At 38.7% G+C, this 24926-nt stretch overlaps 5 protein-coding genes across 7 annotated transcripts; 3 read left to right on the top strand and 2 right to left on the bottom strand.

The window, feature by feature from the left end:
* Positions 1-1120: 1120 nt before the first annotated feature.
* LOC125479048 lies at positions 1121-4766 on the top strand. Its single transcript, XM_048588069.1, has 4 exons — positions 1121-1868; positions 2983-3068; positions 3673-4154; positions 4417-4766. Exons 1-4 carry the CDS (start codon positions 1842-1844, stop codon positions 4737-4739), a joined length of 918 nt encoding a protein of 305 aa, XP_048444026.1. The 5' UTR covers positions 1121-1841; the 3' UTR covers positions 4740-4766.
* A 3-nt stretch (positions 4767-4769) lies between these two features.
* On the top strand, positions 4770-5792 carry LOC125479049. 2 transcript variants are annotated; one of them, XM_048588071.1, is made up of 2 exons: positions 4770-5290; positions 5382-5792. In XM_048588071.1, the coding sequence occupies exons 1-2, from the start codon at positions 4983-4985 to the stop codon at positions 5440-5442; spliced, it is 369 nt and encodes a 122-aa protein (XP_048444028.1). In that variant the 5' UTR covers positions 4770-4982; the 3' UTR covers positions 5443-5792. The 2 variants fall into 2 exon arrangements, with proteins under 2 accessions (XP_048444028.1, XP_048444027.1); XM_048588070.1 differs by having other exon boundaries at positions 5379-5792.
* A 6521-nt stretch (positions 5793-12313) lies between these two features.
* Positions 12314-17074, top strand: LOC103930701 (histone deacetylase 5). Of its 2 annotated transcripts, XM_048587994.1 has the most exons (15): positions 12314-12429; positions 12461-12660; positions 13047-13248; positions 13533-13679; positions 13825-13937; positions 14271-14482; positions 14640-14704; positions 14785-14955; positions 15103-15189; positions 15353-15488; positions 15567-15688; positions 15909-16102; positions 16255-16387; positions 16476-16540; positions 16680-17074. In XM_048587994.1, the coding sequence occupies exons 2-15, from the start codon at positions 12473-12475 to the stop codon at positions 16846-16848; spliced, it is 2004 nt and encodes a 667-aa protein (XP_048443951.1). In that variant the 5' UTR covers positions 12314-12429; positions 12461-12472; the 3' UTR covers positions 16849-17074. The 2 variants fall into 2 exon arrangements, with proteins under 2 accessions (XP_048443951.1, XP_048443950.1); XM_048587993.1 differs by having other exon boundaries at positions 12364-12660.
* Positions 17075-17631: 557 nt separating this feature from the next.
* Positions 17632-20837, bottom strand: LOC103930693 (DNAJ protein JJJ1 homolog). Its single transcript, XM_048587691.1, is given in 4 exon segments — positions 17632-17899; positions 18586-18831; positions 18972-19030; positions 19227-20837. Coding segments are annotated over 3 exon segments (1728 nt in total). The 3' UTR covers positions 17632-17899; positions 18586-18773.
* Positions 17632-24926, bottom strand: LOC103930684 (phosphoserine phosphatase, chloroplastic). Its single transcript, XM_009340052.3, has 11 exons — positions 24785-24926; positions 24148-24385; positions 23694-23826; positions 23506-23613; positions 22608-22701; positions 22312-22461; positions 22183-22236; positions 19227-21960; positions 18973-19030; positions 18586-18831; positions 17632-17899 (listed from the first exon to the last, which is right to left on the bottom strand). The coding sequence occupies exons 2-8, from the start codon at positions 24377-24379 to the stop codon at positions 21835-21837; spliced, it is 897 nt and encodes a 298-aa protein (XP_009338327.2). The 5' UTR covers positions 24380-24385; positions 24785-24926; the 3' UTR covers positions 17632-17899; positions 18586-18831; positions 18973-19030; positions 19227-21834.

Below are 24926 nucleotides of genomic sequence, written 5' to 3'. Positions count from 1 at the left end.
TAGCTCATAACTTTCTGTACAATCTGGACTACGGAAACTGTAGTTCCGATGTTAAGGTTGTCTTTCTTATGATACCTTTGTTGCTACCTTGCTGTAGTTCTACAACTTATACAATCACGAGTGTACTCGTCACAATTTTTTGGATCGTATTACTCTAAAGACTTGATCAGATCCTTGTTTGCTTAATCAACCTGGCTAACCTTGTTTAACCACAAGACGGAATGACCTTGGTTGCCACCCGCTTCCGTTTGATCTGTATCTGTATCGTCAAAGTTTATTTGTAAAACTACGAGATTGTGCATTTTTTATTAACCAATTCGGGTTCTTATACTAAACAGGTTACTGCTTCTATTCCAGATACTGCATGAAAATCCTCCTTATGTTTGTTCCAGAAATTTGGGTTCGTGAAACATGTAGTTCTGGAGGTGCAGCCACTAAAAAATTCTGTTAGAAATGAACTATCTCACCAGGCTTCAGGATCGAACACCCTTGAGATGGTCCGCTCTGAAATGTGGCGATCTATGCGTTCCAAAAGGCTTACTGAAGAGACCGGCAGTTCAGGTCGTCTTAGAAAGCAAATGTCACCAGTAACTGGCAGAGTGAAGTTTTCTTCATCGAGTAAATTGCACTCGAGCTCTGGCCGAGTAGATACCAGGCAGACAATGCCTAGAAGGACTACCGTTCAGTTTGAATCTGCCTCGAACAAATATTCTTCGCAGAAGGTGAAGGAAACTTACAAAAGTCTAAATCATGCTCTGAATTAAAATGTATGATGGTAACTCAAAGTTGAATGCCTGTAGTTATCTCAAATCTTAAATGCATTACATATTCTTCAATAACCAATCACTAATCAAATAATAAAAGAATTATAATACCGATAACTACATATTACGCAATGTTATTATTCACATTATAAAATATAATCAAAAGATAAAAATAAGAATGATGACATCTTATGTTAGTAATAGCCTCACTTCACACGTCAAAACATTATTTCACATTAATTTCTCAACATATTGGTGAATGGTCCCTATTCCCTCGAATATAATTTAGAGAAGTGATTTTCGCATATTTTTTTTTTCACGTACAAAATTATGTTTGTTTTAGTTTCTTATTAAAATCAAACTAGAATAAGAGACATATATAAATAGGATTGTGAAGAAAGAAAAAAAAAAAAAAACGTCCGGACAAATCATTTCTCTTAATCTAACCTAGTTAGGAAAAATCTTAGGTGAAACGATCTTATCATGTGTCTCTTAATACGTTCATATCATCATTGAAGTTTCACCACAGACAAATATGTCAACTGTTGATAACATCTTTATATACTTATTTGTATTGAATGATTTAACACGACACGTGATCGGGCGACTTTGACCTAATAATATGTTCATCCCCCTTACCTATGAATTGGCTACCCAAATAAATGACATCTTAAGAGATGGTAACCATCTATTTTATTATCGTTGCATGAATTTAAATTTTGAGGCTTAAGTCAATCCACTACACAGATTTCAAAATTTAAACTCATGCGAGCATCAACACCATTTCAGGATGGTCAGCAAAAATATTCCGAGACACAAACCAGACACAGATCGCATGCCCGGAAAGCTTGTAAAATTGCAGGTACAGTGTACAATTCTCCCCCTCACCCTCTCTCTCCTTTCTTTCTCTCTCTAAAACCAGAGACTCTGCAGTGAGTGAGTCTGAGCTGAGTGAGTGAGTGGGTCACAGATTCGTCACCGATTCGTCACCCTCCTCGCCTCCTACCCTACCAGCTACAGCTACAACTACAAAGACAAGTAGCTTGCTTCTTCCAGTCCAACGCACACAAAAATCAAATGCAAGAACCGAGAGAAACCCACATGGTAAAAAGCCCCCACAAACCTAATTCTCTTTTATTATTTTTATCTTTTATGATTTGGCCGCGTTCGATGGTTTTTATTGTTGTTGAATTTAAAATAATTAAAATGAAATATATTTTTAATTAATTTTTAGTAAAAATACAAGTACAATCACTTGTAGTGCTTATTGCAAGAAGTTATTTAAGTGCTTTTAAAATTCATATGGCTTGTTTGAAAGTGCTTTGAAAATGATTAAAAACGTTTTTAGTGAATTATTTTTCAAACCAATCCCTTATAAAAAATCTAGGTGAATCCTAGATAAGCAATTTAAGTGTTTCATGCAAGAAACACATGTCTGATGCTTCTTTCAAAAATCATTTAAAGTCCTTTTGGAACCTAAAATCTATTTCATCAAAAACGCTTTCAATCATTTTAAAATCATTTACAAACGAGCTAATGGCCATTTTCTCTAAAAGAGTTTTTAGTCATTTTCAAAATACTTTCAAACAAGTCCCAAGTTGTTGCATGTTTTTCGGTTTATTTTTATTTGGGTGTGATTTTACTTTTCTGTTTTTATTTCCTTGTTTTCTTCGTTGGTTTTGTCTCTCATGGATTTATGATTCTCATTGAGTTTCCTTTTGTGCCTATATGTTGAAATCAATCATACAAGAGATTTTTTAATGTGCACATAATACGAGGTGGTACATCATATATTATTTAATTGTGAGGTATCAGAAAATTCATGGAGATTTCTACTTTTGAGAGTTCCTTTAACATTTCTCAAACTTGAATCTGACTTAAAATTGAAGGGAAATAAATTGGATACCCTGTTTCACCAGTTACAATTTCACATTGACTTGAGTATATGTTTTACAACATACTACAACCTTGTTTCCAAATGCTAGTTAGGTCCAATTGTCAAGGACAATATGCTCACTCCCTTGACCCTGTTCGAATCTTCATTTCTATAGTTTAAAGTATCGCCTTATCAAGCCTACACCCTTGTCGTGTCCGAAATAAATTGTTACAATATACTTAAGAAGCCTACAACCTTGCCACTATGCCACTTCTACTCCTAACCCTTTTTATTGTTACATGCCATGGTTGGTCTCCAAATAAGCAATGCGTTCTTTTTCAGGTCGCACCCTGTGATACATGCGGTAGTGGTAATGACGAGAACCTCATTGCAACTTGCCGTAAATGCAATATAGCTCGTGCACACCCGTATGACTCTCTCTCTCTCTCTCTTTCTGCACGAGCATATATGTAGCTGCATTTGTGTGTGCATGCAGTTTGGCTACTTTGCTTGCCTGTCAATCAAGAACTGAATAGTATGTCTTCTTAATAATATCAGTCGATCAAAATCATGATGCATCTTGTTTTTTGCCTTTTTTTTTTCCTCTGAAAATTAAAAGAAGAAATAGAAAACTTGTTTATGCAAATAAATAAAAGTACAATAAAGGTTAGAAGGCAAGTCTAATTACAAATGTAAACTCACCTGTTAGCTACCATAATCACAAGATAATAATCTACTTGGGTAAAGAAGAATATGTAGAAATCAAATCCCGCAAAGTTCCCCCAAAACGAATGTTTCTCACAAAAGATCCTTCTAAACGACGTTTCTTCCGAGCTTCCTCAAGTATTCTAAATTACTCTCATCAACTTTCGATACCCATCATGCATGGTATTTTGAATCACCTTTCGATTTCCTAAGGTTCCTTTTTTACGGTACAATTTACTGTAATGGTTTGTACTGATTGCAAACTGTAATCTTTTTGCACCATATTGACTGGTGAATGTGGTTTTGTGTGATGTCTTCGTTTTTCAGTTATTGCATGCGGAAAGTTGATATGGAAGCTTGGGAGGATTGGATTTGCGAAGAATGTCTCGGAGAGGAAGACAATTTAGCATCCCCCACTGATTTCGACAACCGCGATGTCATGCATCCATCAGGTCCCAGCAGAGTTCTTGCTGATTCGGGGTGGCAAAAGCCAATTGGGACTGGAAAAGTTAAGTACATCTCACAAGGAGAAGTCATTAGGCTATCATCAGGAGTTGAAACAACGAGATCTCAGCGAAATACTTTCAGCTCCAAACCTGGTCAGTCAAGTTCTACAGCACTTATGTCCCAGAAGACTACTTTTGGCTCTAAAATCGCGACAACAAAGTATCCAACGCCTGCAATCAAAGCAAATCCCAGCATTGTGCCTTCAGGATATGTGAAGCCTCCTAGCTGTGGCAGGAATGCCAATATGTTAAATATCTCAAAGATAAATCAGCAAACATTTCCAATATTGAAGGATTCAAAAGGTGACAAATCTTTTAACCTTTCGTCTTAAACATTTGTCTTATAAGTAAATCCCTTTTGTATCGTCAATATTATTATCGACACAGTGTCTTCCATATCATTGGTACTCATACGTATTGAGACTGTATTTGATGTATCCATTCACCTTTTTCTGTTGAAAATATTGTGCGTGTTACCAAAAATGTGAAGATGGTCGTCACAAAATTTGTAACTTTGATAAATGGTTGTGTGTGCAATGCTTATGATCTCTGATTCCATTTGTAGGAACAAATATTTCAGTAGCTTATGGAAAGGAGCATGTTCGGGAGAATCAATCAAAGGATGTCTTAGCTCCGGGAACATCCGTTGAAACAAAGACTCCGGGAGCTTCTGGAAAGGAGCATGTTCGAGAGAAGCAACCAGCGGACGTATTAGTTCCAAGACCATATAATGAAACTTCTCGGAAGAAGATGGAGGCTGCAATAAAAAAGGAACCGTTCACAGTTGCAACAATGAGGCACTCCTCACCTATTTCCAGTCCAGGCAAGTGTTATAAAACCGATAACATATTTACGTGGCAATTTGTGGAATTCATTTCTTTCCTATGAAGTTACCAACATCTTGTGAAAATTTTGAAATTGTAGCCCAGTTGCGACTGAGGTTGGTTCAATTGTTGCCTTGACAACAATTGAACCTACCTTAATTAATCTGGTAACACAGTTGTTGCTGAACATAACCATGCAGATGCTGAAGAAAGAGATCTTGAGAATACGCTTGCTAGTCTCAATCTAAATCGCTCGAGCCTTCCTGCTCTACAAGTTACTTGGAGGCGGGTAGCTTGTCCATTTAAGATGTTACATACTCTATATTCTGTCATGATTTCGGGAAGTTATGATCGCAAAAGCTTAATTGATATTTCTTTCTTTAGGGGAGGGTTCATCGTTGATGCAGCTACAACAAGTGAATTCATCGGAGGGTTCCAGGGACGACCTCCTTGTAAGATCCATCCTAAAGCCTATAGATTTGCACAAACAATGCCTCGTGTCCTCAAGGCGAATTTTCTTCCTCGATCCCAACTGTGGACTGATATCTTCCAATGCCAACCTCCTGACCTTCAAGATGTTGGACTTTACTTTTTCCCTGATGAAAACGCTGAGAGGTTTGTTTTGGCTTCTGATTGCATGGTTTTAATATCTGAATTATGCTGTCGTTGCTACTTTGAACATGTTTCTTTTTCTGCCGGTTAGTAGATCAAGAAAGGACCACGCTCGGCTGATTGAGCGGATGGAGACTGAAGATGTTGAGATGTAAGCTGCATACAAGCTTAATGTTGAATTGCAGATGACAAACCTGCAGAGAGAAGTGAAGAGAGCTCTGAAATCGAAGAAGTGAAGAACTTGCTATTTCTAGCAAGTAGCCGTTTGGTTTAAAATTTGCAACGGCTAAGTTTCTGTTTTTAGAATCCATACAGCTGGTTTTTTATCTGGTTTTTAAGTTGTACTGTGTTTCCCATCTTCTTCCAAGTGGATGGATGATATCCTCCAATGACCAATTATTGGCTGGAGAAGAGCTTCTAGACACCTAGTTTGTAGGTTCTGTTTTTTGATCTGAAAAGGTCTGATATAGTCTTTGTAAAGTTTAATGTTTTCGGTTGAAATGAATTGAACACAAACTCTTGACTTCTCAACTCTCTCTTTTGAAGAACTTCAGTTTTTCCTTAAGAACTATTATTCAAGATTCAATCTTTAACAAAGTTATTAATCAAATACCATGCCTGGTACCATTTCAAACATGGTATCAGAGCTTTTGGTCTGATTCCGAAGAAGGGAGTAAAGCTGTGAGAGAGGTTCCTCCTTAAGAAAAATCCCAGAAAGGATAAAGGTGGTTCCTTTATTGGTTGATTCACTGATACTCACTAAGAAAATGGTGGGATCAGGTTCTTCCAGTGGAGACTTACGAACTCCACAGTTCGATGGTGCAAACTACGATTTTTGGGCTGTCAAGATGGAAACTATCCTCATAGCACATGATCTATGGGATGTAGTGGAACTCGGTGTACAAGTTCAGCAGATTTCTGAAGAAGAAGAAGGTTCTGGAGAGGAGGGTAGTGAGGCTGAGCAAATTCCAGTGGAACCACCAACCATCTCCAGAGAAGACAGAATCAAAAACGCCAAGGCGTTGAGTCTTATACAAGGAGCTATAACAGATGAGCTTTTTCCTCGTATCAGAAATGAGAAGACTGCAAAAGGGGCTTGGGACATTCTGAGAAGAGAGTTCAGAGGAGATAAAAAGGTAAGAGCTGTGAAACTTCATGCTGTTAGGGCTGATTTTGAATATATGAGAATGACAGATAGTGAAAACCTAGATGACTATTTGGGTAGGTTTTTTGGAATTGTGAATAACCTGAAGTCTCTTGGTGAAGATGTAACTGAACAAAGAATTGTGCAGAAACTATTGATGAGTCTAAGTAGGAGGTATAAATCCATTGTGTCTATTATTGAGGAAACTCGAGATCTGGATGCTATTAGAGTGGAAGAAGTTATTGCATCTGTCAAAGTATATGATAAAAGGGAAGACTTACATGATGAAAGGGATAGATTGACAGAAACTGAGAGGGCTTTTAGTAGCCTCAGAGTTGGAAACAATCAGGTCACTGGCACTTACAAAAGTTCTCAGAGTAGGCCAAATCAAAAGTGGCAGGGACAAAACAAGAAGGGATCAAACTGGTCTCCGAGTGGAAGCTGGAGTAACAATCCAGGAAGTAATTGGAACAACAGATTCAATGCACAGAATAAGCAAGGGAGCAGTAGTCAAAGTTCTGTGAAACCACAGTGTCAAGTGTGCCAGAAATTTCATTTTGGTGTGTGCAGATACAAAGGAAAACCAAAATGTGGAAAGTGCAATCGTTTTGGTCATCTTGCAAAGGACTGTGATGGTCACAAGCAAGTTGCTCACTGTGCAAAGGAAGAAGAAGTAACTACAGGAACCATGTTTTATGCCTGTCACTCATCAACTGTGCAAGATAGAAGTGTGTGGTTTGTGGACAGTGCTTGCAGCAATCACATGACATCAAATGAGTCTACCTTAATAAATCTTGACAGATCTGTGACTTGTAAAGTTAAAATGGGCACTGGTGATCTTGTACAAGCAACTGGAAAAGGCACTTTGGTGGTTGAAACTCAGCGTGGGAAAAGATATATAAATGAAGTATTGCTGGTTCCTGGTTTGGATGAAAACTTACTAAGTGTAGGTCAAATGATGGAGCATGGCTATTATGTTCTATTTGGGGGTAATATGGCAGTGATCTTTGATGATAACAGTCTTAAAAATGTTGTGGCAAAGGTGATAATGGCAGGAAATCGATGTTTTCCTCTCTCACTGGAGTCCATAACTCATGCAGCAAGGAAAGCCTCTATAGTTGAAGACTCATGGATATGGCACAGAAGACTTGGACATCTGAACTTTATCAGTATGAAAAAGATGCAGCAGAAGGAAATGGTGGTTGGACTACCTGTGTTGACAGAAATGAAAGATGTGTGTGAAGGTTGTGTATCAGGCAAGCATCACAGAGAATCCTTTGACAAAGAAAAAGCATGGAGAGCAAGCTGCCCACTTGAACTGGTGCATACAGATTTGTGTGGACCTATGCAAAATGAGTCCATTGGAGGAAATAGATACTTCATCACATTCATTGATGATTTTTCAAGAATGTGTTGGGTATACTTTCTAAGAAACAAATCTGATGCCTTCAATGTGTTCAAGAAATTCAAAGTGTTTGTTGAACTGCAAAGTGGATACAACTTAAAGAAGCTAAGGAGTGATAGAGGTGGTGAATACACCTCAAATGAGTTTCTAGATTACTGTGCAAGCATAGGAATGGAGAGGCAACTGACTATTGCCTACTCTCCTCAGCAGAATGGAGTTGCTGAGAGGAAGAATAGATCGATTGGTGAAATGGCAAGGTCCATGATGGTTGAGAAGGGAATGCCTATAGAATTCTGGGCAGAAGCTGTAAGCACAGCAGTGTATCTTCAAAATAGATGTTTTACAACATCTGTTCTAGACAAAACTCCATTTGAAGCATTCACAGGTAGAAAGCCTGGAATCAAGCACCTGAAAATTTTTGGTTGTGTTTGCTATACTCATATTTCTTCACATCTGAGACACAAGTTCGATGAAAAGTCCAGGAAATGAGTATTCATGGGATATGGGAGCTGTGAAAAAGGATATAGAGTATATGATCTACAATCTAAAAAGATAGTACTCTCAAGAAGTGTAATTTTCAGTGAAAAACAATCATGGAATTGGAAAAATGATCAAATGGAGCCTACTTCAACTCATTTAAATCTTGAAGGATTTGACTATGAAGAAGAAGATAGAGAGGAACAATCTGATGATCTCCAGTATAACAGTGCTGGAAGTTCTCATTCAAACACTGTTGTTCATGAGTCAGTTGAGGACAATGGTGAAAATCACAGTCAAAGCTCCACACCAAGCTCCACTCCAGTGAAATTGAAAACTCTAGAAGATATATATGCAAGGTGTCACATGTGCATTATAGAACCTGAGACTTATTCAGAAGCAGCAAGTGATTTAGCTTGGCAAGAAGCTATGAATGCAGAATTGGAGATGATTGAGAAGAACAACACTTGGGAACTTGTTGAGAGACCTGTTGATAAACCTGTTATAGGTGTGAAATGGGTGTTTAAAACAAAATTGAATCTGGATGGAACAGTTCAAAAGCACAAAGCCAGACTTGTAGCAAAGGGGTATGCACAGAAACCAGGGGTTGATTACAATGAAACTTTTGCACCTGTGGCAAGATTAGACACAATTCGAACTCTCATTGCCTTAGCAGCACAAAAGGGATGGAAACTGTTCCAACTGGATGTTAAATCTGCGTTTCTGAATGGTGTGATTGATGAAGAAGTGTATGTTGAGCAGCCTGAAGGTTTTGAGGTGAGAAATGCAAGTCAAAAAGTCTACAAGTTAAGGAAGGCTTTATATGGACTTAAACAGGCACCTAGAGCCTGGTACAGTGAAATTGATGCTCACCTTTCTCTGTGTAAATTCAAAAGAAGTACAAGTGAAGCCACTCTATACACAAGATCTGATGATGAAGGAGGATTGATAATTGTCTCAATATATGTTGATGACATTATCTATACTGGCAGCAGTGAAAAGATGATTTGTGAGTTTAAAAAGGAGATGATGCAGAAATATGAAATGTCAGATCTTGGTCTCCTGCATCATTTCCTTGATATGGGGATATTACAAACTGATCAAGGTGTATTTATTCACCAAAGTAAGTATGCAAAATCTCTACTTGAGAAGTTTGGGCTTGAAGATTGCAAACCTGTGTCCATTCCCTTATCTACTGGTGAAAGACTTAAAAAGGTGGATGGGAGTGAGTTGGCAGATGAAGGGCTTTACAGGAAAATTGTTGGAAGCTTACTGTACTTAACAGCAACTAGACCTGATCTTATGTATGCTGCAAGTCTGTTATCAAGGTTTATGAATGGACCAACTAAGAAGCATCTGGGAGTTGCAAAAAGGGTACTGAGATATGTGCAAGGGACCCTAAACTATGGCATTGAATATGTGAAAGACAAGTCTGCAATTCTTATTGGTTTCTGTGATGCAGATTGGGCAGGCAGTGAAGATGATAGCAGAAGCACTTCTGGCTATGCTTTCAGTTTTGGCAGTGGGGTATTTTCTTGGGCCTCTGTGAAACAGAACACAGTTGCACTGTCAACAGCTGAAGCTGAGTATGTTTCAGCAGCTGAGGCGACTGCACAATCAATTTGGTTAAGATTTGTTCTTGATGACTTTGGAGAAATGCAAACTGAGGCAACACCTTTATTCTGTGACAATATGTCAGCAATTTCTATGGTCAAAAACCCTGTGTTTCATCAGAGAACTAGACACATAAACAGGCGATATCATTCATAAGGGAAGCTCTGCAAGAAGGGATGATCAATGTGCAGTTTTGCAGAAGTGAAGAACAACTTGCAGATATATTTACAAAAGCTTTGCCAAAGGATAGATTTAATCAGTTGAGATTGAGACTTGGAGTGAAGCCAGTAAGCAGCTTAGGAGAGGCTGTTGAGATGTAAGCTGCATACAAGCTTAATGTTGAATTGCAGATGACAAACCTGCAGAGAGAAGTGAAGAGAGCTCTGAAATCGAAGAAGTGAAGAACTTGCTATTTCTAGCAAGTAGCCGTTTGGTTTAAAATTTGCAACGGCTAAGTTTCTGTTTTTAGAATCCATACAGCTGGTTTTTTATCTGGTTTTTTAAGTTGTACTGTGTTTCCCATCTTCTTCCAAGTGGATGGATGATATCCTCCAATGACCAATTATTGGCTGGAGAAGAGCTTCTAGACACCTAGTTTGTAGGTTCTGTTTTTTGATCTGAAAAGGTCTGATATAGTCTTTGTAAAGTTTAATGTTTTCGGTTGAAATGAATTGAACACAAACTCTTGACTTCTCAACTCTCTCTTTTGAAGAACTTCAGTTTTTCCTTAAGAACTATTATTCAAGATTCAATCTTTAACAAAGTTATTAATCAAATACCATGCCTGGTACCATTTCAAACAGAAGATTCAATGATGAGAATTTGCTTTGATGATGAGGGCGTTGAGTTGCTGATATTTACATCAGAAAAGCTACGGTTAGACAAGCAGTGTGAGTTTTTTCCTTATGAACTTCCTTTTCTCTTGCAGCGACTTCAGATTTCTTTCGTCTGTCAAGGCCATTTGGATTAGTATTTTTGGAATTTTCAAGTAGAAGCTTTCTGTTCATGTCACCAGTGACAAGCTTCTTATGGGGAGTCCTGCATTGTACGAAAAACGATCAAGTTGAAGCAAACATGAATAACAATCAGAGTGTGGACATGGAAATCGACATGGAAGGTGAAAATACGGGGGGAAGAGTTGATGTTGTAGTTCCGACTTCCGAGGGATCCACAGCTTACTAGAAAATCCAAAACATCATCAGGTACTTTGAAACCTTTATATTTGCTCCTTGAACATGAACTTTCTTGTGCTTTGTCAATGGAACACGATGATTATTGATGCTTATACTCAACTGTCTTCAGACGGGATATGGCTCGCGATCAAACTCGAGGAATGAAGATGGTGAAATCTCCAGTGATGCAGAGCGGAAAGAATTGGCAAGGGCAGTCTTCAGGGTGCTACTGGTTCAACGGAGGGAATGGCAGGGCCGTCTTCATCTTTTCGACACGGAGATTTCTCCGCCTCGAAAAGATGAAGACTGGCATATGAAGAAACAGAATCCCCTTGTTTTGGAACACAGTGTTTGTGCAAATAATTGTTGACGTCTTGAACTTCATGACGAAGGGAAATTCTTGCATGTCACCGTGGTATATCCTTGGAGTAGGATTGTCTACCCTCCTATTTTCATACTCTTCCCATGCTTTCTTGTTTATGTGATCACGATTAAGCCATGTTAACATTTTATATTACTATTACTATTTGTATTATTATTTTTATAAAAAAATTAATATAAAATATTGACGTGGCTTAACCGTGACTACACATCACAGGAAGGCATGAGGAAAGTATGAAAATGGGAGAGCAGACAATCCACCTCCTATATCCTCACCTCATGAGGAGAGTATGGAAATGGAAGGCCAGACAATCTACCTCCTATATCCTCTGATGAGTATAGAGGATTATACTTGCATGAAACTGTAACTCCGATAACACGGATATTTTGATGTCCAATTGATGACATCATATGTTGAATTATTGTGGTATCATATAAGATGCATTTAACACATTGATGCAATACTTCGTCCGTACAATTTGAATTATTTAAAATTGTAACAAAGTGAAAAAATCATCCCACACTGGAAAATTAAGAAACCTGAAAGGGTTCATTTTTGAAATTCCAAGTCAAAGATCCGGTTTGAAATTTTCAAATTTTGAATTATTTATAAAATAAAAACAAAAGCTTGATTTGTTTATAAAAGTTAAAAAGAAAAGAAAAAGAGATAAAAAAATTCAAAGAGAGAAAGAGAGTGAGAAGTTAAAATCGAATACGCAAATTTGATCTACATTATTGCAGATAAATTATAAGACTAAATTTACATTTGTGTAAATAACATCGATTGTTAATAATAAAAAAAAAAACAAAATAAAAGTAAAAAAGATCGAATACGCAACGCAAAGCAATTGGCTTTTAATTTCGACGTTTGTGGACAGCGGGTTGGCAGCCTCACTCCTTCCCCTTCCCGCTTTCGTGGTCTCACAGACGAGAGAGAGAGAGAGAGAGAGAGAGAGAGAGAGAGAGAGAGAGAGAGGGAGGAGAGAGAGAGGATGGAGGTTACTGAAGATGTTGACTGTGAGAGCAAAGGTCAGCAGCAGAAGAGGACGAGGAGGGTAGGATTGTTGTACGACGAGAGGATGTGTAAGCACTCCACACCAGACGGCGATCCTCATCCGGAAAACCCCAACCGAATTAAGGCAATCTGGAACAAGCTCCAATCAGCTGCCATTCCCCAGAGGTACACACATTTATACATATGTGTATGTGTGTATACACATCAGACATGAGTGTTTGGCTGCTGAGAAAATAACAAGAACGAGGGAAAATCAAAGAGAGGAGAAAAGTTTACATGTCTTTGTAATGCTAGTATTCCTTTAGCTCATGAAAGCTCAGTAATTTTTATAGGCTGCTGCATTTACTGCTGTGATTTCCATAGAAATCAACTTAATTTCTAGTATTTGGTGCCCAAATGCAATCGTATGTTGTCTTTGAATTTAAGGGAAACTGAATCTCAAAGTTTTTCTAGGTACGGGGCCATAATAGAAAATGGAATTTGAGCATAAATAAATTTTGTCTTGTGTATGAAAGATAATTGCTCGGTTTATGTATTTTTTTTTCTTTCAGGTGTGTTGTTTTGGAAGCAAAAGAAGCAGAAGACAAGCATATTTTGTCAGTTCATAGCAAAAAACATGTTGATCTGATTAGGAATATAAGCTCCAAACAGTTTAATTCACGGAGAAATCGGATTGCGTCGAAATTCAATTCCATATATCTCAATGAAGGATCATCCGAAGCTGCCTACCTTGCCGCGGGATCTGCCATAGAGGTAATTCCTGTTGGCCTGATTTTGTGTTTGTTTGACGTGCTGAGTAGAATTTCCTTACACAGTGAAAATATGTGAAACTGTTGATTTCTGCTAATATCATGAGTCCTGTCTTCCTCTGAATTCAACCCACGATTTACACTTCTATTGCAGTTTCAAAATCAGTTACAAATGGAGCTATTTTCGCATGTTTCAGATAGTTTCAGTCTAAGTGTGTCTCCTGCAAATAAACTTATGTGTTACATTTCAAATTTTTACAACCTAACTATGGGTGTTTCCTTAAATAGGTGGCGGAAAGAGTTGCTAAAGGCGAACTGGATTCTGCTGTGGCTATCATTAGGCCTCCAGGACATCATGCGGAACAAGACGAAGCTATGGGATTTTGTCTGTACAACAATGTAGCTATTGCAGCAAGTGTCCTTTTAAATGAAAAAGTATGACCTGCCTTGTAGTTATTCAGAAATTAGGACTTAACTTTTGAGCCTTGGAATAATTGTTTTGAAAATTCGACTTTGTTTTCCGCATTTATTAAGTAAGTTGTCACCTAAGGGCATCATATTCATACTTTCTAATTGACAGCCAGAATTGGGTATCAACAAAATTTTGATTGTTGACTGGGATGTGCATCATGGTAACGGTACTCAAAAGATGTTCTGGAAGGATCCTCGTGTTTTATTCTTCTCTGTTCATAGGTATGCCTGAATTTTGAATTGATAATTGTTCTTTTCCTTGATCATTAAAGCCTATGTTTAACATAAACAAAGTTGAAGTTAGATTCCATCATGTAGTATTTTGTTAAGATGTGCTGCTTGGGGTTCCTTTGATTTTTCTTGAATTTAAGTTTTTTACAAGGTCATTTTTTTTACACTTTTCAAGGATTCTGTGACTTCAAAATTTCTAGCTTTTATCATTGTATCAAAAGTTATCTCATTGGAGCTTGTAGCATCTAACTTGTTTGGTTGACTTGTCTTGCATAAGATCAAAGTTCCTAATTCTGATGACAGTATGGTGCGGGGTTTTTTCAGGCATGAGTTTGGAAGTTTTTATCCAGCTAATGGTGACGGTTTCTATACTATGATTGGAGAAGGAGCAGGAGCAGGATACAACATTAATGTCCCCTGGGAAAATGCCGGGTGTGGGGATGCAGACTATTTTGCCGTTTGGGACCATATTTTGGTTCATGTTGCCAAGGAGTTTAATCCCGATTTAATTATAGTCTCTGCAGGATTTGATGCAGGTTGGTGGGCTAACTTTCTCTGTTTAATGCAGGTTGCAGAATGAGTTTTCATTTTGTTGTTGTGGAAATTTTTGCTTGTGGTAGTAGTGTAGTACACATCTTCAATATCTATTTAAGTTAGATAATTTTTTTTTTTTCTACAAATTTGTTGAAACAGCTGCTGGTGATCCTCTAGGGGGTTGTCGTGTCACGCCATATGGATACGCAGTTTTGTTGAAAAAGGTCGTTTTACAGTTTCTCTTTTCTCATTAAGATGGCCTTGATTATTGTATCATTTTTGACATAATTTTATTGTCTTTCAGTTGATGAGTTTTGCGAATGGAAAAATTGTGTTGGCTTTAGAAGGAGGATACAATCTCAAGTCTATTGCAAATTCAACTCTTTCTTGTGTTAAAGTTCTGCTGGACGACAATCCTATACATGGGTCTTCAGATGCATACCCATTTGGGTCTACATGGCGTGTGATTAAAGCGGTATATTAACATTTTGTACCTTTTTGTTTTAATACTTTTCCTATACTTTCTGTTGGGTTATCCATTTCTCCTTGTATTCATTCTACCTGATTTTTATTTACTGTGAGTCAATTCTTTGTTTCTTTAACGCATATGTATTTTTTCCAGGTTCGCCGGAAACTAAGTGCTTTCTGGCCATCACTTGCAGATGAATTACCAGAGACGCTAACCAATCAAACAGCTCCTCCAGCTTTGGTACGTTTCCTTTTCTCTTATCAGTACTTTGTTGTTTATTGCTTCTGGTTGGGTAGTCAATAGTTCTATTTGATCACTCGATTATCTCAAGACTCCCAGTACTTGGCATCTATTTCTTTTCTTCGCCACAAACATTGCTGGAATACTTGTTTTGCAATTGTAGTATATTCTCACCTCAAGCTCTGATTCTGAAGCGGAGGACAACGAAGGTCCAAATGTCATACCTAAACATCTTGAGGAGGTTCTTCAAGATGTTATAGAGCCCTTCTCAAAGTTGAAAGTTGACGAAAGTATTCAAGGTAAATTGATAACTGAGATTTAGGAAATGATTTCACTATTTGTTTTAGTTTATATGATGAGCTGTTAACTTAATCCAGATCATGTGGCAAGTAATTCTTGCATCTGGAGATCAGAGCTCTCAAAGGTTGAGATTTGGTATGCCGCTTTTGGATCAAATCTGTGTCTAAAAAGATTTCTCTGCTATATTGAAGGTGGACAGGTAATATGCAACCCAAAAACTTTTATCTAATATCGGTGTTGAATATGAAACAGACTAAGCATAATATGAGCTTCAGTATTTCACAGCAGCGGTTTTGGTTTTAAGCTTATAGTATCATGGATATTAGATAATTAATACTGTGATACTGCTCTTCTTTTCCCTCGTCTCCGCTTTTCTTCCCACTATACAGTCCTGTTGACATCCGCAAGATGATTTTCAGATGGAAGGTATGAAAAGGCCATATCTTGGTTGTGCGGACAAAACTCCCCCAAAGGAGATTTTGTGGAAGACCTTCCCTCATCGCTTGTTCTTTGGTCGTGAATCTACACTTACATGGGGTCCTGGAGGAGTCGCTTTCCTTAATCCCGAAAGCAACATCCAGGATAAGACTTATATGTGCCTGTATAGAATTACGTATGTTTTCTTGTCACACAAATCAGTCCTATTGTTTTAACTGCTGCTTTCTGTATAAATCATTTTCTTTTCAAACATCACACTTAAAAAATTGATTCTCCAATTGCCTGAATCCGGCATAGTTGTGTTTTAATCTCAGTTTTCTCTGGCAGGCTTGAGCAGTTTAACGATGTAATAGTCCAGGAAAACGTTGCAAGTTTTCCTATGAACTCTCCTTTGTTTGACTTGGCTGGTTTAGACTCAGTCATTAGTGAGGAGCCTCATTCTCTACAGGTTCAACTAAAGGTAGCGGAACTTGATATGCCTCCTCGTTTTAGAATGATTATACATAACTGTTACACTTACGCTGTTGATGTGCGCAATTTTGTTTCAGAAGTGTTGGTACGGTAATGTTATCTACTTGGGCAAGGAGCATGATATTCCGATACTAACAATGACGTATGCATCAAAGATTCTCTTTCATTTTTCTGTTTTCCTTTTTGTCAGAGGTGTTCTTGTCGATTTACTCGTGAAATCTGTGTGCATACGTAGTGAAGAACTCAATCCCTTTGGTCGGCTTTCATTTGATAATGTGCAGGTGTGCACAATCACAAATGGAGGGCTTCAAATCCGGGGAGATTCCCTTGTGTGCTCCGGCCAAAAATTATGTCAACGCAGTCGTGAGGGGCTTGGTGGAAGGAAAACAACTTTCGCAGGAGGCAGCTATGGCTTACTTACAAAAAGCTTCTGTTAACCCATGGGGATGACAACTTTTCATCCTTGCAGCGTTTGTATACTAGCTCATTTGTATAAATTCCTTATGCCGGAAACGGCAATTTATGGCCTCCTTAAGACCGAACTTGTAATGTGGTGTTGATGCTCTAGGTGTTGATATTGATACAGTAGTTAGCACCTTGAACATTTGAAATGGATCATATTAGTCTCTCTGCCGCTTAAGCAGAATTATCAAAGTAAGACTATCATTTATTATTACCGTTCGGACAAATTTTTTTTTTCAAGAACTCAACTTTTAAAGATATAAAGCTCAAAATATGACCACTTTTGCCTTTTCATTCGTTAATTTTGCAGTGTTTGGGTCCAAAGGTGCAATACAGTTTATTGCAGGGTGTGGCGAAGAAGTTGGCTAGTAGTATTTCAGGGGAAGCAAACTAAATGTCTGCCTAAAAACAAGAAGAAAGGTTTTCCCAAAAAATGACAGGGCCAAGTTTTTTCCGATGGTTTTGAGATATCTTCTGAATTTGGTGACCAAATTATCCTCCAAAAACTGTTAAAAAGGTTTTGGCGACAGAAAAAATTGTCGCCTAATTATTTGACCTGTCGTTAAAAATGTTTTTATCGACGACTAACACACGGTCGCTAATACATGGTCACTGAAAATATGTTTAGCAACCTTCAAAACCGCCACTAATAGTTTTTTTAGAAACGGTTAAAAAACCGCTGCTAAAAACATTTTTAGCAACGTTTAAAAAACCGCCGCTAAAAATCGGAGAGGTAATACATGCCTTACTGGTAGAAATTAGTAGAACTGCTTCAACAAACACATCACTAAATCCTTTTACCAACTCTGTATGCGTATCCATATTACATCAAAACATCTAGAACACTACCAAATTACATGACATCATGCTCGCGACACTTGACGAACTGGGAAAAAGTTTTCGTATAAGCCACCCCTTGTGAAGGTCATCCCGTTTTCTGCAAGGAATTTCATTTCCACATATACAAGGGCCGAACTTTCTCTGTGCACCTTCAGTCGACCGTCCATGCGTTCCGCATTGCATCCAGCCAGCCGTGTACCTAAAGTTCACGATATTAGATGGAAATCCGAAAAACTGTTTGCTATCGACTCAGACATTTGTAGCATGAGAAACAGAACAGTAGACAAATTTTAGGCAAATACAACGGAAAAGTGTTATTAGCACTCTAAAAATCTCGTTCTACACCCCTCACAAGTGTATTTCTTTCTAAATATAGAAAGTTTAGAGTGTAGAATAAGATTTTTGGAGTGCCAATAACAATTCTCATAAAACGCCCACTAAATAAATTTTCCCTACCACATTTTCCGGAACAACTTGGAATGACAGCCAACGTGAACTTTACAAAGACGTTACTAAGTCTACATGGTTGCCCATAATCATTCTTGTGCCAAATTACCTTGCACAAAATACTACTACTCAGAACACTAAACGTTCTACATCTACGTTTAATTCTGCCTTATGTTATACCCACTGCACATGAAATCATCATCTTAAACGCTTAAACAACATTCCAAAAGAATCCAACAAAAATTTCTAGCCTCCCAACCACAACATGTTTGCTAGATAAACCGCTCATATTTGAAAACAAAAAATGCCATTTTCTGAACATACAAGTTGCAATTTGACAAGAGCTAAAATGTTAGGCAATTTCATTCCTTTTGGGTGCACACATGGTTGAATTCACAAAGCTAAGAACCAAACAGCGTGACAGCTTTGGATACGTACCGTTTATGATAAAAGAGGGTTGTTGTACTTCTATCTGATCACCAAAAATAATGGAATGCTTCCTACAGAGATCTTTGACTATTTCTGTAACTTATAAAAATGAATGAATCGCCGCCAACCAATGTCGCCATGTTCTTTCTATGGCTGATAATTTAATCACATCATGTTAATATTCAGCAACTGTTCCCTCATCGATATTTCAGCTTTGCATGGCCGGTGTCACCCAAATGCATATGTAACTTGTTTCTGTCATGATAAAACCATCCAAATACAACTGATCAGAATCTAATATTATCTATAGCAGCAATGCATAAATGCCAGTCAGATGTCAAGGCAGATCAACCAGGAGTGGAAGCAATGAATTGCATCAGAAGAAATATAATTAACTTGATTCGAACTCCTCTCCAAATGTATCACATGCGTTGCTAGTATTCTTCAATGCTCCCTGCTTTGGGATATAGCATCAATTAGTGAACGGAACAAAGCAAGCATGAGCAACAAAGAAGCTTTTTAAAAGGATCATACCATACGCGAAGTTAGGAAATAAGCATTCAATCTAAGTTTCACGGTTACAAACTCAACAAGCCAGTGGATTATACACATTATGGTATTTCATGAAGCATAAAAAGCAAGGACTTTACCTTAGATTTCTTCCCATTAGATGAGTTCTTTAATTTGTCGTTCGCCTCTTTCTTCGCTTTCTCTTTCTTATCGACGGCTTTGCTTGAGCTCTTCTTCTTTCGTGCTAACTGTTCATTACTCTCATTTTCCACAACGGAATGAGATGTGGATTCCTTCATATTTGAATTATCTTGTTCATAACTCTCGTCACTCTGACCACCGTTGTTTCCACTTTTATCAACATTATTAGCTTCACAACCACTCTTCTTACCCCTCTCTTTCCTCGTGCCTCCTTACCTTCCTGCGCTCTTCCGGTTATTATATTCCATGAACCCCGTGTCATCGTCATCCTTCTCCGCACGAATATCTGTCACCAAGATATCCTCACGCTCGACCCAAAAGGCTGCATTTTTCTTACTCTTTCGCCCATTCACCAATGCTTCAAGAACACCCAATTCATCTTCATCACCATCCAACTCAAGTGCCTCGTCAACCTTTTCGCTCCCATTTTCAGCACCAAATTCATGCAACTCATCCTCCTGATCACTCACTCCTGCCCCATCTTCCTCCTCCCCAATCTTCAACCCCTCTCTAATCTCCTGACCTAATTCATCAACATCGTCAAGCTCACCCCTTTCTTCACCCTCTTCCTCCAAAATCTCTTCATCATCAAGTTCAAGATCTTCTTCTCCAATCGACTCCCGATACTCTGCAACCTTATCTCGATGCTTCTTCGACTGCTCGTGATTCTTCCACTGCTTCTCACTCTTAAACTTCTTCCCACACACTACACAACACAATTCCTCCTCCTCCACTTTCGCCCCCTCCGGCTCCTCATACGCCATAGCCCTCTCCAATTTCTCCTTCTCCAACTTCTTCTTCCTCTCTCTCTCCTCCTCCCTCTTCCTCACCCTCTCCTCCTCCTTCTTCAGCATCATATCAATCACCCTCTTGTCCCTCTTCTTCACAAAATCCGCCAACCCCCGCACCGTCTCGTTGAACTCTCTCTTCGCCTTCTTCCTCTCCTTCTTGTTCTCCTCCTCCATCAACCTCCTCGCCTTCCGGTTTGGACCGGCCATCACGTCATACTTGTCCTCCCAGCAAAAATCCATCACCGTACAAAACCCGTTATAAAACGCGGTGACCTGCACGTACGGACTCTCTAAATTCCCCATCGCCGGAGCTTCAGGCACGGTGTCCAACCCTAACCCTAATTTCCTAGCAAAATTGAGCTCGTTGGCGTAGATTTTGTTGAAGACATCAGAATATACCTCATAAAACCCACGGCCGGAGTCGGAGTAGCCGGAGAAGACGGTTGTGGAGAAGAATGAGAAGAGATCGGGGATGCCCGAGCCGGAGCTCGACGCGGCCTATCTGCGATCGGAGAAGAGGATTTGGGAGCGGTGAGAGTCGTACCAAGCTCGCTCTTTAGGGTCGGAGAGAACCTCGTAGGCATGGGCCAGCTCCTGGAACTGCGCTGTGGCTTCGGACTGGGACAAGCCGGACTGGACTAGCTTGTCCCGGTGGCGCTGGAGAGCGAGCTTCCTGTAAGCCGACCGGATCTCGTCGGCGGAGCAGTCGCGGGGGAGACCTAAAACCTCGTAGTGGCACTGCCTCTCCGACGCCGCCATGTTTTTTCAGTTGTTCGCCCCAAATTGTGGGATTTTGACAGCTGAGATTAGGAAACGGATTACATACAGGAATAGGATCCACTTCGGATACTCATTGTGAGGATTTGGAGGATCAATTAATCGTGTCCGTTCATTGTATATTGTATGGTTAGAAATTATTTAAAATTGAATATAAATAATATCTAACAAAAATTGACCGCACTATATACAATGAACAGACACGATTGATTAATTTTCTGAATCCTCACAAAAAACATCCGAAGAGGATCCTTGCCCTTACATAAAAGTCCCGCTGAGATTAGGATTGTATGAACTCAAGGGCTCCAAGAAGGCCCAAATAATAATGCATAACAATTTACACAATACGAGAATATTTGATTTATTCTTACAGGTTGATTTATATCCATCCTCACCTATTTAAGCTTTACTCTTTCTTAATTTTTGTTCTTTTTAATTTTTTGCTTTTTTTTTTATTTGTTATTTTCATGGCATGTTATTTTATTTTAATTCGTTTTCTAAGTTTCTTCACTCATTTTCCACTCGTAAAAGACGACATTGACTCACAACACCTATATTTAGAGATTACATTGATCGATTTTTAATTTTAAGAACCATCTTGATTAAACGGATCAATTCTAGGGATGATTTGGAAAAAAAAAAAAACACACATGTTATAAACACTTATAGACTATTTGACGTTCATTCTCCGTGATGTGTAAAGATGGATTTATTTTACAGGAATTCAATGTATTAATACTCCAATAACTATTACAAACTTTAACCTTAGCATCTGTTTTGTAGTACTTTCCAATTCATACAATACAATCCATTCAAACGGGTTCCTACAAAACACCCAAATACACACTTCCTTGTTCATCTTCCAATGAGTTTGACACGCCGGAAAGCATGTCACGGCGTACAGATTACAAGACTGCAGCAGCGCAGGCAGCGTAACGGAGGAACAATAGTACAAAGTACAGAACAATATCGTGCTGAATCAATCCATGGAACTTATCAAGTCTTGAAGATTAAGAACAAGCCAATCAGCCTTTGCAGCAACAGCCTCGCGTAGCTGAACACCAGCGTAGCAGATGAACAAGTCAGCACCTCCGGGTTGGCGTGCCTGGATACAGGGACAAATGGACATTTGACTAGTTTCGCCAACAAGCCTGAAGGAGTCAGCTTTAAGTGACAGATCGTACATGAAATACTCCCGATCCTTCCTTTCAAGGCTCGCTGAGCGGGGTTATGTTTTAGCTGTAACATTTAGTAGCGTGCGAGAGGCAGAAAACAGAAACACAATTTGCGTCAAGATTAAAGTTTGGACGTTTGAGTGAATTATTACCTCAAGATCAGTCGCGCCATCCCCGATCATGACTAGTTCCTTGTAATTGTGAGCCTGGAAAACCAGTTTTAATCAGCTTAAGCAACATACTCGACAACTAAAACATTGAGCAAACCGGAACAAACCAACCTTCCTTATCTGTTGCACTGCGGTGGCTTTTCCACCACTCCTTGAAGTGGGCTCATTTTTGTCAAACCCCAGAAACTCTCCAGAAGTTCCAAACAGTAGTTGATTCGCAAACACGTTTTCAGTTGGTATATCAAGAATCGCCGCCACAGGCTTCAGAAGAAATTACTTAGTATTACACATTGTCGGTTTATTCTCCATCACACGTTACTTCACTATGCTATATACTGCCATGATAAATGAGATAAAGCGAAGTAGCAATATAGCAAAGACACTCGTTTAGTTATTCAGCAGCATACTTTGATCATTTGACGGAAGCCTCCAGAGACCAGGTAAACGTCGGTGCCATTAGCCTTCAGCTTCTTGACTAATTCGACCATGCCAGGAGAAAGCCTACATAGAATTTACACAATGACTAGATTCAGAAGATTTTTCGTCATCAAATTGCCAAAAGTACAAATAATAAGCAGACACTAAATCACTTCATGTCTACGCTTTACCGATATCCCTAGAAGTAAGTAACTATTAGGAAGTCATTATTTGGCTTAACAATCCAGAAGCAATCTTTGTTGTCGGTAACACAGTTTAGAAGCCATCTTATATTGGAAAATTAGGCCATTATACTCAAATGGCTTTGCTTGAAAGAAGTACGCCAAAACTTTTACTCAACTTCAGAATTCCAGGTCGAGGACGGTTACAACTTACAATTCTCTCCCTCCCTACACCTCCCTCCCTCTGTCACACTCTCTAATTGCCGGGTTTTTATGTCCATTTTCAGAAACCTGAGAATACGTTCTGTGCACAAGAAGTCTTCAAACAGTGCGACAGAAGATTTCAAGTAAAAACTTTTCATGTTTAGATATGATAGACATGGCAATTGACATTGTCCAAGGCTGACAATGTTATAATATAAATAAATAGACGGAGGGGAACAATAGAAGCAATGGATAGCCCGGTACAATGCAGGCATATACTATGAGGACTAACTTTAATAGCACGTAATGGAATCTACTTAACCAAATGATGTGTTTGTTTGCTGTAAAGCAGCGGCTCACAGCAGATATGAAAGAAGACTGGTCCTAACTTGTGTTTTCACAGTCTAAAAAAGCTCAATAAGTTTAACAAGACTAAAAGGCATGCCCAAATTAAGCAAACAAGAAGGCAACATAAAGTCAAGACAGTTTAGAGTCATCATACTTTGGGGGGTTCTTTATGAGAAAATCTTGGACTTGAGACAGGGAAGGATTGAACAAAGATAGTCTAGCAGCCAAAGCCTCCTCAAAAGGTACTGAACCACCCATTGCCCTGCCAAGGATGAGAACTGCAGTCAGCCGAAAATCCTAGAGTACGGAGCAAATGAAGGGAATTCCAGTAACAACTCTAACCTAGCAGTCCATTCTGCAACAGTCTTTCCAGCTCCACAATGTTCTGCAAGTTCATCAATGCCCTCATCCAGGCAAACCGTGCTATCCACATCGAAGCATACCGCATCAGCATTTCTCCATAAATCAAGAACCTCTATAGACATTAAAATAACAACCATCACCCAAGGCCATATGACTCTGAACGTCTCGAGACTTGAACTTTACTTAGCTCTTTATTTTTCTTAAATCTCAACGGCTCAATCGACAAGCTCATACTCAATTGTTCTCCATCGTTTGAACATCAACTTCATACTTAACTTTATGGTCACACTTTCTACCAATTAAACATAATGTCACAAAGAAAAGTTTTCCGCTCCCACATATCAAACTTACCATATTCGATTCACATTTTTTTCCTCAAAACAATTAACCCCGGATGCAAATGCAAGTTCCCAGATTCGATCAACCACATTACCTTTGGATGGTAGCCTGTTGTCAAAGGGGCTCAATGTGGCTTCTAATGGTTGAGCTGAAGCAGCAATAGAGTTCAGTAATTTGGGATGTTTTCTCATTCCAACTTGACCGCTATTTCGATACAAACGTCTTGGACATTGCACTGAAGATGCAGAAACAAAAGAAAGTTGCTTTTGCCTCAAATGAATACGAACTGGGGTGACTCGCGACGATGCAGCCACCAATCCCTCCATGAAACTCTGCTCCCAACAAATCAACAAGCAATGATCATAAAGAAATACCTTTCAAAAACCAATCACAAATGCTCCAACACGTTGAAGAAATTGAATAATATTGACATTGCATACACCTTTTCTATTCAATTAGCAAAAAACACACCAAACCAATTCTCTGGACGCACAAATTAAGAAAACGGAAAAATAAAGATGTTAAATTTAAACAAAATTAGGGGGAAAACGAAAGCATGCCGACGTACAGAATGCATAAAAACGAAAACTTGATTACAAAAATCTAAAGAAAACGTTTCTATCAGTATTTTCTCGGGAAACAAACAGAGAACAGATTATGACAAAGCAGTCTCAAACCAAAACTTGAAAACATAAATGGAGAAGAACACAAAAAGGGTAATTGAAAATTACTGTTCTTGCTTTGTTTCTGAGATCCCTCTTTAGCTGTTGATTTTTGTGTAGCTCCTTCCTTTCCACCTTTTCAATGGTTGGTGGGAATCTCTGTTTTGTTTGTCTTTGTATTTTATATTTTTTTTTGGTATGGGATGTTAGG

This window comes from the organism of the source record quoted next, unplaced genomic scaffold (assembly GCF_019419815.1).
Source record: "Pyrus x bretschneideri cultivar Hongxiangsu unplaced genomic scaffold, Pyrus_bretschneideri_v1 Contig27, whole genome shotgun sequence".
NCBI classification, from domain to species: Eukaryota; Viridiplantae; Streptophyta; class Magnoliopsida; order Rosales; family Rosaceae; genus Pyrus; species Pyrus x bretschneideri.
The sequence above is the reverse complement of the archived record's forward strand: the minus strand, read 5'-3'. Positions and strand labels throughout refer to the sequence as shown.

Bases quoted from the DNA above. Each gene is read 5' to 3' on its own strand.
- LOC125479048 (XM_048588069.1), top strand. From the start codon at position 1,842: ATGCAAGAACCGAGAGAAACCCACATG. The intron at 3,069-3,672 runs GTATGACTCTCT...TTCGTTTTTCAG, and splicing joins AATATAGCTCGTGCACACCC to TTATTGCATGCGGAAAGTTG. The intron at 4,155-4,416 runs GTGACAAATCTT...TTCCATTTGTAG, and splicing joins AATATTGAAGGATTCAAAAG to GAACAAATATTTCAGTAGCT.
- LOC125479049 (XM_048588070.1), top strand. From the start codon at position 4,983: ATGTTACATACTCTATATTCTGTCATGATTTCGGGAAGTTATGATCGC. The intron at 5,291-5,378 runs GTTTGTTTTGGC...TCTGCCGGTTAG, and splicing joins CCTGATGAAAACGCTGAGAG to TAGATCAAGAAAGGACCACG.
- LOC103930701 (XM_048587994.1), top strand. From the start codon at position 12,473: ATGGAGGTTACTGAAGATGTTGACTGTGAGAGCAAAGGTCAGCAGCAG. The intron at 14,483-14,639 runs GTTGGTGGGCTA...TTGTTGAAACAG, and splicing joins CTCTGCAGGATTTGATGCAG to CTGCTGGTGATCCTCTAGGG. The intron at 14,956-15,102 runs GTATATTAACAT...TATTTTTTCCAG, and splicing joins CATGGCGTGTGATTAAAGCG to GTTCGCCGGAAACTAAGTGC.
- LOC103930684 (XM_009340052.3), bottom strand. From the start codon at position 24,379: ATGGAGGGATTGGTGGCTGCATCGTCGCGAGTCACCCCAGTTCGTATT. The intron at 23,614-23,693 runs GTTAGAGTTGTT...CATCCTTGGCAG, and splicing joins GTTGCAGAATGGACTGCTAG to GGCAATGGGTGGTTCAGTAC. The intron at 22,702-23,505 runs GTATGATGACTC...AATTCTATGTAG, and splicing joins CTCATAAAGAACCCCCCAAA to GCTTTCTCCTGGCATGGTCG.